This window comes from Anser cygnoides, chromosome 7 (genome assembly GCF_040182565.1).
Source record: "Anser cygnoides isolate HZ-2024a breed goose chromosome 7, Taihu_goose_T2T_genome, whole genome shotgun sequence".
Classification (NCBI taxonomy): domain Eukaryota; kingdom Metazoa; phylum Chordata; class Aves; order Anseriformes; family Anatidae; genus Anser; species Anser cygnoides.
The window spans coordinates 15,679,987-15,697,394 of NC_089879.1; the positions used below are offsets into that span (position 1 = coordinate 15,679,987).

The window sequence follows — 17,408 nt, forward strand, 5'->3', positions numbered from 1 at the left end:
TTGTGTGTAAAAAATCATCTTACAATTTTTACCTATTTCAAGTGAACACTTACTGAGATATAAAGTTCAAACTGAATAGTTACAAGGAATAATAAACAGCAAGCTACATATCTTAATTGGAATAATTCATGTCTAAGAAAAACAAGAAAAGAACACAATTAACTAGGAAACTTTTCAGTATAAATTGTTGTGTTATACATTTATGAAATTATAAAGCAATGAATGGTTGTATCACTATTATTGCTAGATGCAAATATAGACAATATACCTATATTTGTTGCAGAGTAATCTTCAGGCTTTTGTGAAATCATAAATATGATTTATTTTAAAAGCTGGAAGAATATTTTGAATCTTCATAACAGGTGAATGAAGAATTTTAAGGCTATTCTTTGTGAAATAATATTTTGTACTTGTGTTGTCCTGTCATTTTAAAATTTTAGGTTTTAGATAAATTTGCTTCAGAATGCTTGTCTGAGTTATTACTACAATACTTACTGCATAAGAAGGTAACCTGTTTATATGGGGAAGTTAGAGGAAAATGAGATACAAAAGACTAAAGGAAGGAAGTGTATTGACTCCAACTTCTGTGCACTATGAAACATACCTACTAACATTAATTTTTAAAAATAGATTATATGTTCCCATGATAGGCAGCGTACAACTTATAATAACTATTTAAATGTGATGTTTTTAATGTTTACATTAATTTAGTATAAACCCAAGAATTTCTACAGCAAAACTTGCATAACTAGTTTAAGAGTTATTACTCTAGTTTTCAGTGAGATGCTTTGGAAGCTTTTTGTGTATACTTGTGCACGACCATCAGTAAACAGCACCGGTAGATCTGTAAGCACTTATAATGTTCTGCTTGCAAAGTCTACATACGTACATTACATCATTTTTCATTTAACTGACACAGCTGTCCATGAAATTAGTCTGAGTTTAATATCTCACAATATCTAGTGAATTGTGTTGTAATTAGTCCGGGAGTTCTATCAAATTGAAATATCATTTACCATTGTCTTTATCCGCAGTTTGCAAGTGAGGGTAGAAGATGAGTTTGTAGGGCAGCCATGGCCATGTAATTACATGATCACAAATGACCATCTGTTGTTACAATCATTGTCTGGTTATTTACTTTGCAGATTGCATGGTAACAATGCAGTGTTAGCAGTAATAATGAAAAATTGATTGAGATAAATGAGTTATTAAAAATATGTTGAGTAATACATAAACTACAGGAGTATCTTCATAAAATGCATTATCAGTGACAGTTGTATAGTGCTATGGTACAGGGGCAGCCCTGAGCTGCTGAGAAACATGCATACTTAGGGAAACTGAATGGATCCACTCACATATGCTTTCTAATCAATTTCATTAAGTTATTTATTGACCTGACATCATGCCACTTAGACATTATCAGAAGTTAAGATACAGCAAAGATACAGGACACACAAGACACACACCATTCTCTGGTTCCTGGTAGAAATTGATGGAATAAGCAACAGTCCAAATAATCTAAGACAAGACTCCTGTAGCTGGCAACACAGGCTGAACAAATGTTTACTACCAGAACATTGTACCCCACCACAGACCTTTTCTTGCCCACTGACATTGACTGTCTTCAAACTTCTGTGAGTTCCAGTGCCTGTTTCATCCTGTGGTAACCCTGAGAGGATTACTCTGTGGTTTATCCTTCAGGGTGCCAAAGCTAAGAGAGATCAAATTTGCTGATGGTTTCCTGAGAAACTCACATACTTAAGTGTTTCCCATAGTTTGCCTAAGCAGGGGTGGGATGCACAGTGCTCCTTTTCTTCTGCCCATTGAATATAGCAATTTTTTGAATCACTCAGACCAATGAAAGGTACATTTGCACAGCTGCTATGAGTTCATGTGTCAGGTCTGAGTTTGTGTCTCTTTTTTTCACTTCTGGAAAAAAGCTGGTATTGGAGTTTAAGAATATATTTATAAAAACATTATTGTTTCAAGCAGCACTAAAATATTAGTTATACCATGCATGTGACTTCATCAGTGTTGCTCTAGTACAGGTATCTTTCCATCTGTTCAAATTCAAAACACAGTTTCTCCCTGCAGTAATGTAATTTGCACTTTCGGTTTCCTGAGTGCATGAGGGAATCTTTCAAGTGCAAGCATTTTCTGACATAACAGCTAAAATGTGGTGCCAAAGCCACTGAACCTCTACCTTTCTTATTGTAATTATTACTAAAATTTTCACAAAAATTGCACTGCCACATTCTTACCCAAGTGAAGTAGTAGACTGAGTTATTTTTTTTCTTCATAATTAACCAAAAAGGGTGGTTTTAAAATTACTTCAGTTGGATCACCTTCTCCCTCTGTAAGATGTGGCCCAGGCTAATTTTAAGCAGCAGGAATTAATACTATAGAAATGGACCAATTTTCTCTGATAGATAGCTGGAAGAACCTTCATATCTCCTTGAAGGCAAAGTAATTGAACTAAAAAATGTTTTCAGAGATAGTAAGATATTTATTTTTATCTGGAATCTAAAAATCTAAAAACTTACTTTTAAACCTGCATACCAATTTCAGAGAGGATTTTGTATAGACAGTCTCACTCGCATATTTGCTACGCTGTCTTTACTTGTGATTTATAAAGAAAACTGATGTTAGAATGCTGGTCTGGAAGAGCTGATTGCTTCTTCACAGATCTCCTGTGTGAATTAGGTTATATCTACAGACTGAGATTACCCACAAATCTGACTCTGAGTGTCACTGAATGCTGGCTGTTCATGTAGAATCCAGAGCTTTGAGTTTATGCCAAAATCATTCATTTGCAAGGCAAAGATTGTGTTAGGAACAGCATAATGAGATGATTCAGAGACACTACACTAGACAGAAAGGTGCTTGAGCCAACCGGTGGAGAATGCAGTCAATCCCTTCTATCTCCCATGCTTAGGCCCTCAGATTACTATCCTTCAAAGGGCAGGGAAGAAGGCTTATTCCTTTCCTGTAAGGAATGAGATGGAAGGAGATACAACTGTAGCTGGATCACTCCACATGGTGTGGGAGGCATTAGTTCTGTACCCTCAGTCTGAAAGAGTTCAGTCTCATACCCTCTATTTTCCTGTAAAGCATCATAGCCCTGAGGCTATGTCCACGAGGGGATGAAATGGTTAGTCCCACTACACATGTTGAAGCATGAAGAATAAGTAGGCTTAGGGGCACAAGACTCAGGGGATAGAAGGGTTATTATAAGGAACAGAATTTTTTATTTTTTAATCCTAGTAGACTAGGTAGCATGATCACTTAGTGACCTACTGATTTAACAAGTTAAGAGCCACAGCTTCGGTGGGAGCTCTGGACACATGGATAAAAAATATTATAGAAAGAGGAGAGAAGAGTATTTATTTCTGAGTATGCCATTTAGGGCACCTCAAGAGATATAGAAGTATACTCTATTTACGGGCTTTTGAGAGGTCTTTAATGCTGCACTGCTCAGCTCTCCTGAAAGAGGAACACAGCTAATCATATGTGCAAGCAATAGTATCAGTGGCTAGAAACTTTGCTTGCAGCAACCAGTGCCACTTAAAGAGTTTCCATGCTGTGGAGTTAGATGTGCATGATGAAGATTGTACTTCCTGGTCCCTTCCTGGTGAGACCCACCTCATTTTTGGGTCTCAACTTCTTGCTATAAATTTTCTAACTGTGAAGTGAGCAGGGGTTTGTTCTAAGGCTAAATGCTTTAAGATCATGACATATATCCAGTGGTGTTAGAAACCACAAGGAAATTTCCAAATCCCTCCATTTCACTGAAAAGATTTTATTTTCTTTCTGTGAAGGTTTAATAGTTTAATCAGAATGTTAGTGCATATCCATATCTTCCCTTAAATAGAACTGTCTGAGACAGCCTTATTTATCTGAAATATTTTCAAAAAATTGAAAAAAAAAAATAAGGGGAAAAGATTATGTGCAGGTTAGAGCTGCTTAAGGCAGTGTTGTTTTTTTTGTTGTTTTTTTGTTTTTGTTTTTTTTGGGGGCCAGGATGTTTTGCATAAATGTGTATTCTGGTCATTACTATGGCAACTGCATTGTGTGGAACTTCTAACCTCTGGGGTACTGAAATTTATTGAAGGAGCACATAAAGACAGCATCTTCTTACTGCAGAAAACTGCAAACTTTTATTCAGTAGGCTGGTGCTTTTCCCCAGTTCTAGGAATACAGTCCAGGGAAATGAGAAAATTTTCCCCATAATAACTGCTGTTATTAAGCAGCTTTAGGTGCAATGCTGGCTTCAATGCATATGTCCTGATAGTTCTTTCTGTATCATTTGGCTTGTCAGTGGAAAGCCTTGTTACAAATAAGCATCATACCTTTAACATATTCAGTCATAACCCCTGTTCTGTAAGCAAAACATAGCCCTTTCCACACAATTTTAGTGAAACGTACATTGTGGTGAAGGTAAGCTCCGTTTATAGCAAAGGTAGGATCATAGAATCACGAGATGGAATGGACCCACATGTCCAACTCCTGGCTCCATGCAGGACCACCCAAAAAATGAAACCATCTCTGAGAAGCATTGTCTAAATGCTTCTCAAACTCCTGCAGGTTCAGTGCTGTGACCACTTCCCTGGGGAGCCTGTGCGTGCCAATGCCTGACCAATCTCTCAGTGAAGAACCTTTCCCTAACACCCAGCCTGACCCTCCCCTGTCCCAGCTCCATGCCTTTCCTTCGGGTCCTGCAGCTGTCCCCAGAGAACAGAGCTCAGCACTCTGCTGCAGGCCGCCCTCCCCTGCTGCCCTCGTGAGGAAGCTGCAGGCCGCCATGAGGCCTCCCCTGCTGCCCTCGTGAGGAAGCTGCAGGCCGCCATGAGGCCTCCCCTGCTGCCCTCGTGAGGAAGCTGCAGGCTGCCATGAAGCCTCCCCTGCTGCCCTCGTGAAGAAGCTGCAGGCCGCCAGGAGGCCTCCTCTCAGCCTGCTCTGCTCGGGGCTGAACAAACCAAGTGCCCACAGCCGCTCCTCATATGTCTCGCCCTCTAGACCATTCACCATATTTGTTGTCCTCTTTGGATGCGAATAGTTTTATGTCCTTATATTGTGGCACCCAAAACCAAACACAGTGCTCAAGGTGACGCCACACCAGAGCAGAGCAGGACAATCACTTCCCTCAGCTGGCTAGCAATGCTGTGCCTGATCCACCTGATCCACAATATGGCTGGCCCTTTTAGCTGCCAGAGCACACTCCTGACTCTCATTCAATTTTCATTGACCAGAACCTCCACCTCCCTTTTACAGTATTAAGTTTATCATTAGATAGTTTTAAGTGAACATTTTGATATTTCATTTGTATCAATTTGTTGGCCTCTTAAGCTTTACAGAGGCACAAATCCAGTAACAAGTTATACACAGATAAATTCATCCCCTGGATCTTTAGTGCAATAAACCCAAGTTTTATGTTTGCTAACGGATCTAAGTGAGAATTTACTGAACAGAAATAACTGTGTCCTGTTCCTTTTCTGTTAAGTCTTGTTTTGGATGTCATGAACTGTTACCTCGTATTCATAGCATAGGGCTCAGATGTCTACCTAGCTTAAGACAGCTAGAAAGAGGTGGTCCCACTGAGGGGGACAAGAAAGCATAAAGCCACAACCTGTAAGTGCAACAGTGCGGGAAATGCATCTCCATGTCATGAGTGCTGTCGGTGTGGAAGTAGGGGGAAGGAAGAGTCAGTGGACAGAGCCCACCACTTTGAAACTGAATTACTGAAATTTCAAGATGAAGTGTGACAAGCATTCCTTTTCTAATGATTATTAGCTAACGAGTAAGAACAAAAATTCTAGTCCAGAAAAAAATTATCTCCACAAGGAGAAAAGAGTACCCTTTCCTTTGGATTTTAGTATAAAAGCTCGGTGCACGCTTCCAAATTCCACATTTTTTTTTAAGTGTCCTGTATGTTTTATCTCCATATTGTCACTATTGTCCTTCATATCCATCAGTCATCAGGAGGTCCTGTAACATCAGGATATATCCTCTTTTGCCTTAAGCAAGAAATGCAAATGGAGAACTTTATTTTGAGAGAAAAAGAGACATACTGCTGAAAAGATATTACAGAAGCTGATCACATTTTTGTCTATTTTTTGTGTTTGCTTGAGTTGTCTGTTAGAAGGAACTAAGTTGCTGAAAGATAGGCATAGTGTGGAGAAAGGTGGTGTGACTAAGGTGTGGCATAGCAATATTTTCCATTCAGTTCAGTTGTCTCCTGAAAAGTTCAATAAAATTGTTTGATTGTGCTGTTTTAGGAATTTGGTTCTCTCAAGAGGCTCACATTTTCTGAATATACGGCTATACACACTGTCTGAATTTCATGTGTTGGTGCCTGCTCACACAGAATTCATCCTTGCTGTTCATCTTATCAAGCCTTTGGCATACTTGTATAGAATAATTACAGAATTTATAATAACAGTGCTGTGCTGAAATGAGGAAGAGGTGATGAACCAAGTCTCTAGTTTTTTTTCTAGTTTCTTTCTTCTGGTTTCTGCCACCTTCTTTTCACTTTCTCCTCCCCCTTTTTCTCCTTCCTGTCTTACTCCTTTACTCCCCCCAGTTCATAGTCATATTCACTGTGTCCCTACAGAAATGCTGCAAGCTGCACATGAACTAAGTCCAGACAGCACTAGCCACTGAACTGGCAATGTCTGCCAGCTGATGGTACAAAGTTGTCTCATTCTCTTATTTCCGCTTCTTTTACCTCAAGCGACAACAGCTATGAAGGCTTTATGCTCTCTTGTCTAATGTGTCAAACAAGTCCCAGAGAAAATTACAAAGGGTATTCTGTTGATGATATTTGCTGCAGTGTTCAAGTTTTGTGATATGTTACTAAATATAAACAAAATTCATGGATTTTTTTTTTCCTTTATCCATCAATTATTCTAAGTTGAGCAAAAATGAACACTGGTTCAAATAAATCATTATAATAGATTTGTGTTAGCTTTATTTAGCCAATTCTCTGTATTCCTTAAACATTTATGTGGTCTCCAATTATACCAATATTTTACTTGTCACTGCAAAATGTAACCTCATTTTATATAATCAGATGGAGACTTACCTGATGTAATAAAGCATTGTACATTGGATAAAATTCCAATTACTGTTTCCATAGTAATGAATAACAATTACTAACATAACAAAGATGTTAGTATTTTAAAAGTGTTTGTATTTTATTTTACTTTCAATGATAAACACACCAGTTTCTTGGAGACATCATGATAATAACAGTATTGAGAGTTTGCATTTCCTTTTGAGGGATGACACCAAGATCTCTCATTTAGTTTTAAAAATAGTCTGGCCAAGTTTATAAGTTCCTCAAAATATGCCTGAAAGTAATCTGCTTTTTAGGCAACTATCACTGATCCCAGACAAATAATTAGTCATTACAAGAAGTCAACCTTGGCTGTACACAGCTGAGACAGAACTACAACAGGATATCACAATATATATTGATGAAAAATTTAAAGAAAATATTATAATAGCAAACAAAAATGCTGTCATTATTTTTTAAATTGCATTGTCGCAATAAGCTAACAAAGTTTGCAAAACAAACCAAATTTTGCATCACTTTAAATCCAGGTATAAAAAATTGTAATTAATCAGGTTCTTTACAAATGTCTTTACAGTCTTGATTTCATAACATACCATCTGGTTTTACAGATATCTATCTATGATAGATTAAATAACAGTTTCCGTCTGCTTTTTTTAAAGTGTTTTCCTTCTCTGGTTAGAAATACTTATTAACTTGCTTAACTGTCCACTCTTGTTTTAGGTTGGCATAGTACTGCATTATTCTACTCTATCTACTATGCTATGGATTGGAGTAACTGCAAGGAATATTTATAAGCAAGTCACAAAGAAACCTCAGTCATGCCAAAACAGTGACCAACCTTCTTATCCAAAGCAACCACTACTCAGGTATGGAATATTACATATAATATTTTTCTAAGTAGTCTTTAAGCATGTAAATTTTAAACACTTTTATTTCTGTATACTTTATTTTTATAGACTATAAATAGAATCCATAAAGAACTGAGTCATTTAGAGTACATAAAAATCTGAATATTTATCGTGTGCTAATAGTTAACTATACTCAGGAGATATGCAGAACTGGTATCGACTATGTTCAGATACCTCTGTCTCAACAGGAGCAATTCAAGTGTTCTTGTTCAGTTTCCTATGGATGGGGGAAAAAAAAAAAAAGGCTTGCTTCTGGGTTAAGGCATTATTTAATCATCAAAACTACTCTATAATGACGTTCTCTTTACCCTTATCCTTTCTGTTATAAATCTTGCCCACACTTGTATTGATTGCCTAGTAACCTGATAGCAACCTTCCTCATTCCACACCAGAGATCTAATGCTATTACTGGAGAGACTGAAAGTCTGGACTCCCTGTCAGCCTTCTAGATAGAACAGACTAAGATGTCTCTGACAGTGTAGCAATTGTAACACAGCATCTTGAATATAAGACTAACTGCTCCCATCATGCAGCAAGAATGTTAACTGGGTGCCTAGCTTCAAGCCAAAATTGTACAGGGAAAAAAAAAAAAAAGTACCACAAACTAAGGTACCAAGGGTGTGAGAAGAGGGATTTGCCTTTTTTGACTTCAGCTATCAAAAAGTTAGGTGTTGGCAAAAGTTATATATAGTGTCCCTGTATAGATTTTAGAGGGAGAATAAGAGGAACTTCCAGAGAGCAGTGCCTTGCAACTGTCTTGTATGTTTGTGTGAGGACAGGATGAATTATCATACGGAAGTATCTGTCTTTCCCCTCAGATCATGGAAAAAACGGACAATTTAGTCTAAAGACATCATTTTTATATACTGACAAACAAGAAGTATTCGTTCTGCTCTTTATGGCTTTGCTGAAAAATCCAGATTAGTGTATTCTTTTAAACACAGTCTAGCTATTTTATTTTGAACACAAAATGTTTATTAAGTAGTCCTTGTAATGGCCGTGTGAAGTTGTCACAAGTTGTTAAAAGGCTATGGGAATATGAATAAGCTTTGCTGTTCAGACTCTACTGAGTGAAATCTGTATTAATACAATTAGTTCCCTGATTTTTAAATATATTCTTTCTGGGAGAAGGAATTATATAAAGTTCACATAATTTTTTTATAGTCAAGAGAAGAGCCATATTGAATATTAGATATGTTAGGTACAAGCTAAAGGAAATACTTTCACGGAGAGTGCCTGACTTTGCTAATCCATGATTTACTATACCATTCTTCACAGATGAGAACTTCACTCTTCCAGCTAGTAGCTCATGGTAAAATGAATAATTGCCAATTTTCAAATGCTGCCATGTGGCTATTAAGGTAGAAAATTGTTTCAGGTTACATATATACAGCATAGTGTATGTTCTTCAAATTCAAATCTTGTTCAAGCTGGAAAACAACAGGCATTCAAGTTCCAGAAAATATTACTCTAATTAGAATCCTTGTATCAGTCATGTTGAGGTTCTCAGCCAGTGAAAATAAATAATAGATATTTTTAGTTTAGTAACAGAAATGATAAACCTACTTTTAGCTGTAAAAGAACATGGATATAATTGTTTAATAGCTAAGTAAAATGATTCCAGAGTTATTTTCACACTCTGGGCACCATATGTCCTAGAGACACAGCCACTGGAATGTATAATATGATTTCATAATGGTTAGTACTAGCTTCAAAGTAGTGAGGATCAATTTCATTTCATGTAGAAAATGGGCATAGTATATGGAAAATTAAAAATTGCTTTAAGCAAGAAAATGCCAAACTAAATAATTAGTAATTATTGTTCTTTTAGACCTGTAATGATCATTTTTTATGGCCATTTCAACTTTACTGGTTTTAATAAAATTAAAATCAGAATTATTCTGTATCATAATATTTCCATAAAATCCATTTAAGATACTTACATTTCAGTGTAGTCATTTATAAGAAATGTTTTAACCAGACTGTTCTTGTATCTATAAGCTGATGCCAGCTTTATACCTATTTTGTCTCGGGTACATAAGAGATAACATTACAGTTTGTCTGGGTATGGGGTGTGTGTGTTAATTTCTGTCTCCATCGTCACCAGTAGATAGCTAAGTGATATTAAGTTTATTCAAATGAAGAATGAGTTAGGCTCTTTTGAGTATCAGGACCATCACTGCTAGAAAGAATATAATGAAGTCTGCAAGTAACTTTAAAGGAAGAGGTGGTTTGTCAGTAATCTGTGTCTGCAGAACTAGTTTGGCTTGTATTCAGTTTTTGTTGAACATTAAAAAAAAGATGTTCAGCAGGTTTTTTTGAACACATATGAATATGTTTGGCAAGAACTGCGCACTTTGCTGTTCTCCTTCAGTCTTTTCTGGTAATGAATGTATATGATAGACGGGGTTTCCAGTTCACGTAAGAATGTTTTTCTATTCTTTGTGTATGCACTTGCTATGTGTAACATAAGGATATTTTTTTGTGAGTCAGTAAATGGAAACTACTGCCAAAAATCAACACACAAATTTGTGACATGGAGTTTACCAAGAAATCGTAAAAATGCTCACACCACATTTTTTTCAAGGAGCTTGATCCGCTCTAAAATGTAGCTGAAATACTGAAAATAAATACAAAAATATCTAAAGGGGACCTTACCTTTTAGTAGAAAACAATTTGCTTGTAACAATTGATTCTGTTTCCCTGCCATGCTATTTGGATATTCGTTTACTGAAGTATGATGAATGATGTAAACTTGATCTTTTCCAGCTAGCTTTTCTTGAGCTGTGAAAAGATGTATCCTGTTATGTAAAATACTGGTTCCCTATTAGTTTTCTCTGTTTCAAGATCCAGTAATTAAACTGGAAGTCCTTTTACTGAAACTTGTTATCAACGACAATATAATTTTGAATATTGCCTCTTTTTATACATTAATCATATAATATATATCATATATGTTACACATTATACATTATATATCATCTCATCTATAATATATAAGAATATATATTATATATTAATTATAGAGATAAAACTGTCAGGGCATACCACTTTGACTGAAAACAACTGTAACAATTCTGACATTTTTCACTGAATCTGTCTGGACGCTAATGAGATGGATCAAATTAATGCATCATTGAATTTTGTGTATTTAAATACTGAACCCTGGCACTTCAGCAGATAATGAAATCACTTCTTATAAAATATACTCTTTAGTATTCTTAATAGAAATAAGTAATTCTGTCTGTTCATCCTCTGTGGATGTTTGTGAAACCTGGCGTTGTTTTGGCTTCTGACTAATCTGAAGTCATATTTTGCTAGCAAAGCCAGAGGGGCATGCAAGATTCAGCTTTATGTATACCTGTGGTGTGCAAAACGTCTTGTCAACCCAAGCTGACGTACAGGTAGCATTATTTTTTATACCTGATACGTGCATTCATTTTTCATGTGATGTCTTAAGCACATACAGCTTAGAACTACAGACCAGGTAGAAAATGTTTCTTTAAGGTATTCTATTAAAATCATTCCTTTCCAGAAAGAGAACAAAATTAGACTACTATCATTGTAAATACTGAGCACAATTGCACTATAAACATTTAAAATAAGAATTTAATAAGCTGCAGATGGGCCAGATATTGGTGTTAAGGAGACAGATAATTGTTACCTTTAATTTCATATTTGTGTACAAATATGTCTCCTAATTTCCTCCATCTTCTTTTATTCAGTGAACATCCTGCAAGGTTACTAATACAGCAAACTCAGATTATAGAGAATCCTATATCTGTCATGAAAAGAAAACCATCCAATATACATAAATAAGGCTACTGAATCAATTGTAAAATGGATAACAAGTTACGTTACTGTCTCTGCTGAACTTCATCTTGTTTATTGTGTAATGTATCTTGATACACTTTTTGAAAGGTTTTTACTATCACTGTGGGGCTTAGGGGGAAAATATCTCTTTCAGTGCCTTAGAAAAATTGTATATCTACCATTAGTAACAATTTATGAATGGATTGTGTGTCCTTCCTTTTGTATTCAGATTTGCTAGTCCTAGTACTATGGCTCCTAAAAAATAACATAAAGAATTTTTAGGAGATAATAACTCAAGCAATTTACATCAGTTTTCACGAGCACACTCGGAGCACCTATAGTCAGTATCAGTGGCTTCAATTTGATTTTCTTCATTGCTTTTAACTATAAATATTTTTTAAAGTAAAGAATCATTTTTTAGAATAATAAAAAAAGAGCTGTTTGCATATTTCATATTTTTTGAAATGTCTTAATGGTATTATAGAAACTGCCCTTTAACTTGCACAAACAGTAGACCTAGAAATAGAAGGTGACAGCTGAAATGGTCAGCTGAACTCTCATATCTGCTAACAGATGCATATGTACATACGTGTGTATGTTTCTGGTGTTCTCTATGAGCTTGTGTATGTACAAGTACCGAGTGATGTTTTGGAAGAAGCAACAGGGGTCTTCCTTGTGGGTTATGTGTAGCAATGACAAACAGCCTACAACCTGATCACATGCATGTGCAAGCGTGATAATGCTCTATTTACATCCTCCTCCTCTCTCCTACAAATGTAGCAACAGCTCTTCACAGTCATTCTCTGGCTCGTTATCTCAGCTACCCAAGCGTTAATCAGTAGTATCTAGCTAAACAGTAGCTAAAAGTATATTTGTCTGTGACATTATGTTAAATTCTTTCACAGCAAAAAGGGGAAAATATAGTGAACTTTCACATCCAGAAAAATTCTCTCCTTTGATTTGTGTCAACAAATCCTGTGATGAGCCTCTTGTCTCTGGGAGTGGGAAGGTTTTATGGGCTTTTGCATGGCACCACAATGGTTATGGCATCTGCTTAGTGTTTTGCTCATAACAACCCTGCTTATCTCAGGATGAACACTTGGGTGCTTGGTCTGGATTCTGACAAGCTAGAAACCAACTCATGGGCCTAAATGGATCTACTGCTATGTGCTGCTGCATTTGACTAACTGTAAATCCTGAGAGAGCTTGGCTGGAAGTGGTGTGACTTTCATCACAATTTGATGATATGGCAATTTTTACTGAATAAGTCACCAATAGAGTAGGCTTTTTCCTGAACTTGAGTTGCATACTACATTACTAATTACGTCACTGAAAATTGGTGTGTGATGTTTTGGCACTGTAACAGAGGTACTAACAGCACTCCAGTAATGAAGACCAAAGACATATTTAGTCTTTAAGGAATGATTATGTCCTTTACAAAATAAAACCCCTATAATAAAAAGAACTGATGATTTCTAATATTCCCAAGGTTACAAGTGTCTTCAACAGGTAATACTTGTTACTCTGAGGGTCTAGAAAATTTCCCTTATCAGTTATAACCAGTTGGCTATAATTTATTGCAGCATAATCTCATCAGTGTAACAGGGGATCAAAATTTGACCATGATAACAAATTCTCTGTTGAATGTCAAGTTTGCCAAATATATCATGTCATCTTCTTGGCCATGTTCTTTTCTAGATCTTGAGTGTGAATCATAAGAAGTGACTTAATTTACATTCTGACAGACACAGACATTACTTGTACCCTTGACACCAATAGCTCTGAAATGCAGTTAAGTTCTAGTGCATTTTTCATTAGCACGGGCTTTCGTGAATTCATGTCTTCTGGTGTCAAATAATGATTGAGGGAGAGAGAGAGAGGTCAGATGAAAAGCATCCATTACAATCCATTGTGTTCTTCTATATGTTGTGCTCTTAAATATTTGTTCCTCTACTCTTCATCCATGGATATTCATTTTTCCTTCCTACAGTGAACATACCAAACCTCCTCAATAAAGTTTAAACTTAAGCTTGATTATCCCAATGATTATGAGCCTTTTTCTTAACAGCTCTCTGTAGTTTGTAAATGCTAAAACAAATGGGAAATGCCAGAGGACAGAATTCTCAGAGGCCTTGAGATCTCTCTACTATTTGCTGTTAAAATAGCCTCAGTTCTGTCACTGGAGGGTATGTGAAAGCGATGCCCCGCACACACACTCATACACACACCATGAATAGAGTTTTCACTATTTGGGCAAATCATTGTAAAGGAAGCTAGCAGTCACTAAAAAATCTGCTGTGCCATGCTCATGGAAATTGGCTGTATTTTAAATATCTTATTGAATCTCTTGCTTAGAGGAAAGAATATTTTGTGGGCAGAGTCAGTCATCAGGAAGTTTAACTAATGTCTCTGCTGTTATCATCAGTGCCTTTTATTTTAATTATTGTAAGTTAATACTAGAAAGTTTGTTTTTTCCAATGTATATTTTTAGATCACTCTCAAATTGTGCTGTAATTAGTTTGATTCATTCCTGAACAATGGAAGTTTTTGCAATCTTCATGAGTTTGGAAGGCTGCTTACAGCCTCAACACCACAAGTTCTTAAAAAGAACATAGTGTGGAACAACTATTTTCTTACATATTATTTGTAAATCTGTGGTCCTGTGGTCCTGTGTTTCTTGTTTCAGTATGTATCATATTTTGCAGGACAGAGAAAGGTCATACTGCTGAAATACTTTTTTTTTTTTTTTTCATTTTTGCACTTGATGAAAATTGTATGTAAAAGAAGCCATACTTTCCTTCAAGCTATTGGTTTAATTTTATTCATCAAAATATTCCTTATATTCAAATTCAAAATAATTTAGTGTATTAGTATATTGGATATTGAAATAATCTAAGGATAAGAGCCATTTCAGAGTTTTGGTTTGGTTTAATTATAAAGCTAATCCTTTGAACTATGTTATTTTTCTGAAGACAATTTTAGTGACTGACATTAAAATGTGATACAGCTAGTGATAGAATGGTACAACCACAAATGCTGATCTGTAAAACTGTAGTGTGAGGAGAAAAAAAATAATCCAATGCTGGTACCCTAGCCAGAATGAACAGAAAGATTCTGCCACCTGAGGAATAAAACCTAGAAAGAGCAAAAAAGCAAAACCTAAGAATACAAAACAGGCTTTAGAAGTCCGTTCATCATGAATGAGGTGGAGAGGATTCCAGAACCTAAAGGTGCTTTGAAGCTGGTTTGATACATTAGGGACATGTCGGTATTACATGTTCACTCTTGAAACGTTGATATATGGTCAAATGGAGTCATGGATTATAGCCAGAGCCATTTTATTGCTAGCCAGCAATGAAAATGAAATATCTGTATTGGAAAAGGGTATAAAATGGTGACAAGGGAAACATTTTCCTGAATTCTTCATGTTCAATTTCAGCCTGAAGCTAAATGCATTTCCGTCAAATGGGGAAAAATTATCTTAGGTCAGAGAAAATATTTAATTCAGTTTTGAACTAATTGTTTCATGCTAGTCCACTTTCATTAGAAGCAAAGTACTAAAATATGAAGTAGTTTCACAGTAGCAATATATTGTTAGTGGTACCCTAAGAAAGCTGTTGTGCTTTGCATAGGACATGTAAATACTCGTTCAGACAGCATCGAATTGCCGGTAGAGGAGGCATTTTCCTGCCTCAGTCAAGTGAGAAGTGATCAGAACTTTTCTTCACCTTCAAGTTGACCGAATACACTAACTTTTCTTCTTCACCTTCAAGTTGACTGAAGTCACTTCTTTCAACTTCTTTCAATTCACGTCTTAAGTGAATGATGCTTGGAACAGAGGTTCCTCATTGATTGATAATCTTATTTCAAGAGTTTGTTACAGTCAAAGTGGAAAAAGGATTTTGTTACTGCCATAAGTAAGATGCAGGTGAGATACACATGATGTTGATGCATTCCAGAGTATAAATTTAATAAAACCAAATCTTTATGAGATGTTGACGTAGAAGGCAAAATTTTATCTTCTTTATTTAAAGAACAGTGTCTGAATTATTCCCCATAGATAAAAAGGAATAGTGGTTATTGCAAAAGAAATATATATTAACTTATTACTTGTAAATGAACTGTTAAATAGCATTGCAAATCATATATCAAGAGCAAGACCCCTTGACCTGGAAGTGTCCCTGGTTCTAGTTATTCATAAATGTACCCCACCCCCCAAAAAAAGGCATCTTAACAACATCATCAATGACCAATACCTGGTCATTTAATGAGGGAATGATGACTTAAAAATTAACAACATGAGTTATGGCATTTGCAAGCTTATGAAGAAGTGAGCTTCAGGGAGACTCGTAATAATTTATGTAATATTTTCAGGTTTGAAAGGCTGTAATTACAAAATACTGATCTTCAGAACTGTGTTAGGTTGAATTTTCAGCTGCTTTTATCATGAGTTCACATCTAGGTGTTTCCTGAAAATTCAGAATTCTTGTCACACTATTCCTTGTCTCAACACTTTCTAGAATTCAAGCTAGTCATATACATAATTGTAGAGGATAAGTTAGAGGGTAGGGTAAGCTTGAAAAAATGTTCCATACTTTGATATGCTGCTCCAGGCAAAATGTAAAACCCTGATTGGAAATTTTGCAAGTTCTAAAAATCCTTGAAGATAATATATTCAAAATCCAATGGGGGCTTTGTAGAAAACTTTATCAGATTTGGAAGAGTTAAATATTTTCTTATATAATTCTCTAGTGTCCTGTAGATTAAACTTGATTATGCAAAAAATCTGTAAAGAGAAATGCATAAGATAATTTCAATTGTGTCTATTGCCGTGGTATGGACAAAGAACTAAATATTCCCATCTACATGAAATAATATTCACAACAGTTACAGAAAACACTTTCTAACTTTTAATTGTGGATTATTTGAGTTACTGAAAATTTTAAAAGTGAATCATTTTTTTCATTTAAATAAAGTTGGAATCATCTAAGATATAGTCCTTCTTATGAAAATTATGTTAGAAAGATGCAACTAAAAGTTTGCCACAGTTCACCTTTGCTTTAAGTAACCATACGTACACATCCAGCTTAACAGTAATGAGAACAGTGATGTTGCAAGAAAAAAAATAAGATGTGAAGAATTGTGATGTTCTACAGACTGATGAACTGCAATGTCACAGAAACATAGAACACTGCAGGCATCCAACTAGTATATTATAGAATTGTTCAATATTCTATAGTAACTGCAGTACAGTACGAGCACTATGCATTTAAACATGAGTGTGGTGTAGGTCTTTTATGTTACTGAATTTGCCACTACATTGACACTATTCCATTAACTAATTTTGGCTTAAAGATATTATAAGATACGAAGGGCAACTGTTAAACAATAAATAGTATATGGGTTTTCTTAAAATAAATTGGGAATAGAAAACAAATATTTAAACAATGTTTTTAGCAATTATGGTTTTAAATGTATGATTTTAACATTTCAGATTTTTTTGTTTATTAAGGGTTGGAAAAGTTCATGGGAAGAAAAATATATTCCTTGGACAAATATGACTGGTGAAATCTACAGATACACAAATTAAATTTAGTATGCTGCAGCATATT

At 35.6% G+C, this 17,408-nt stretch overlaps 1 protein-coding gene across 7 annotated transcripts in view; it reads left to right on the forward strand.

The window, feature by feature from the left end:
- ADGRA1 (adhesion G protein-coupled receptor A1) overlaps window positions 1–17,408 on the forward strand; it is a 281,000-nt gene that overhangs the window by 235,854 nt on the left and 27,738 nt on the right. For all 7 annotated transcript variants that reach the window (XM_048060556.2, XM_067000767.1, XM_048060559.2 and 4 more), the window contains one exon: window positions 7,796–7,941. In XM_048060556.2, coding sequence (XP_047916513.1) covers window positions 7,796–7,941 — 146 coding nt within the window. The remainder of the gene's footprint in view (window positions 1–7,795; window positions 7,942–17,408) is intronic.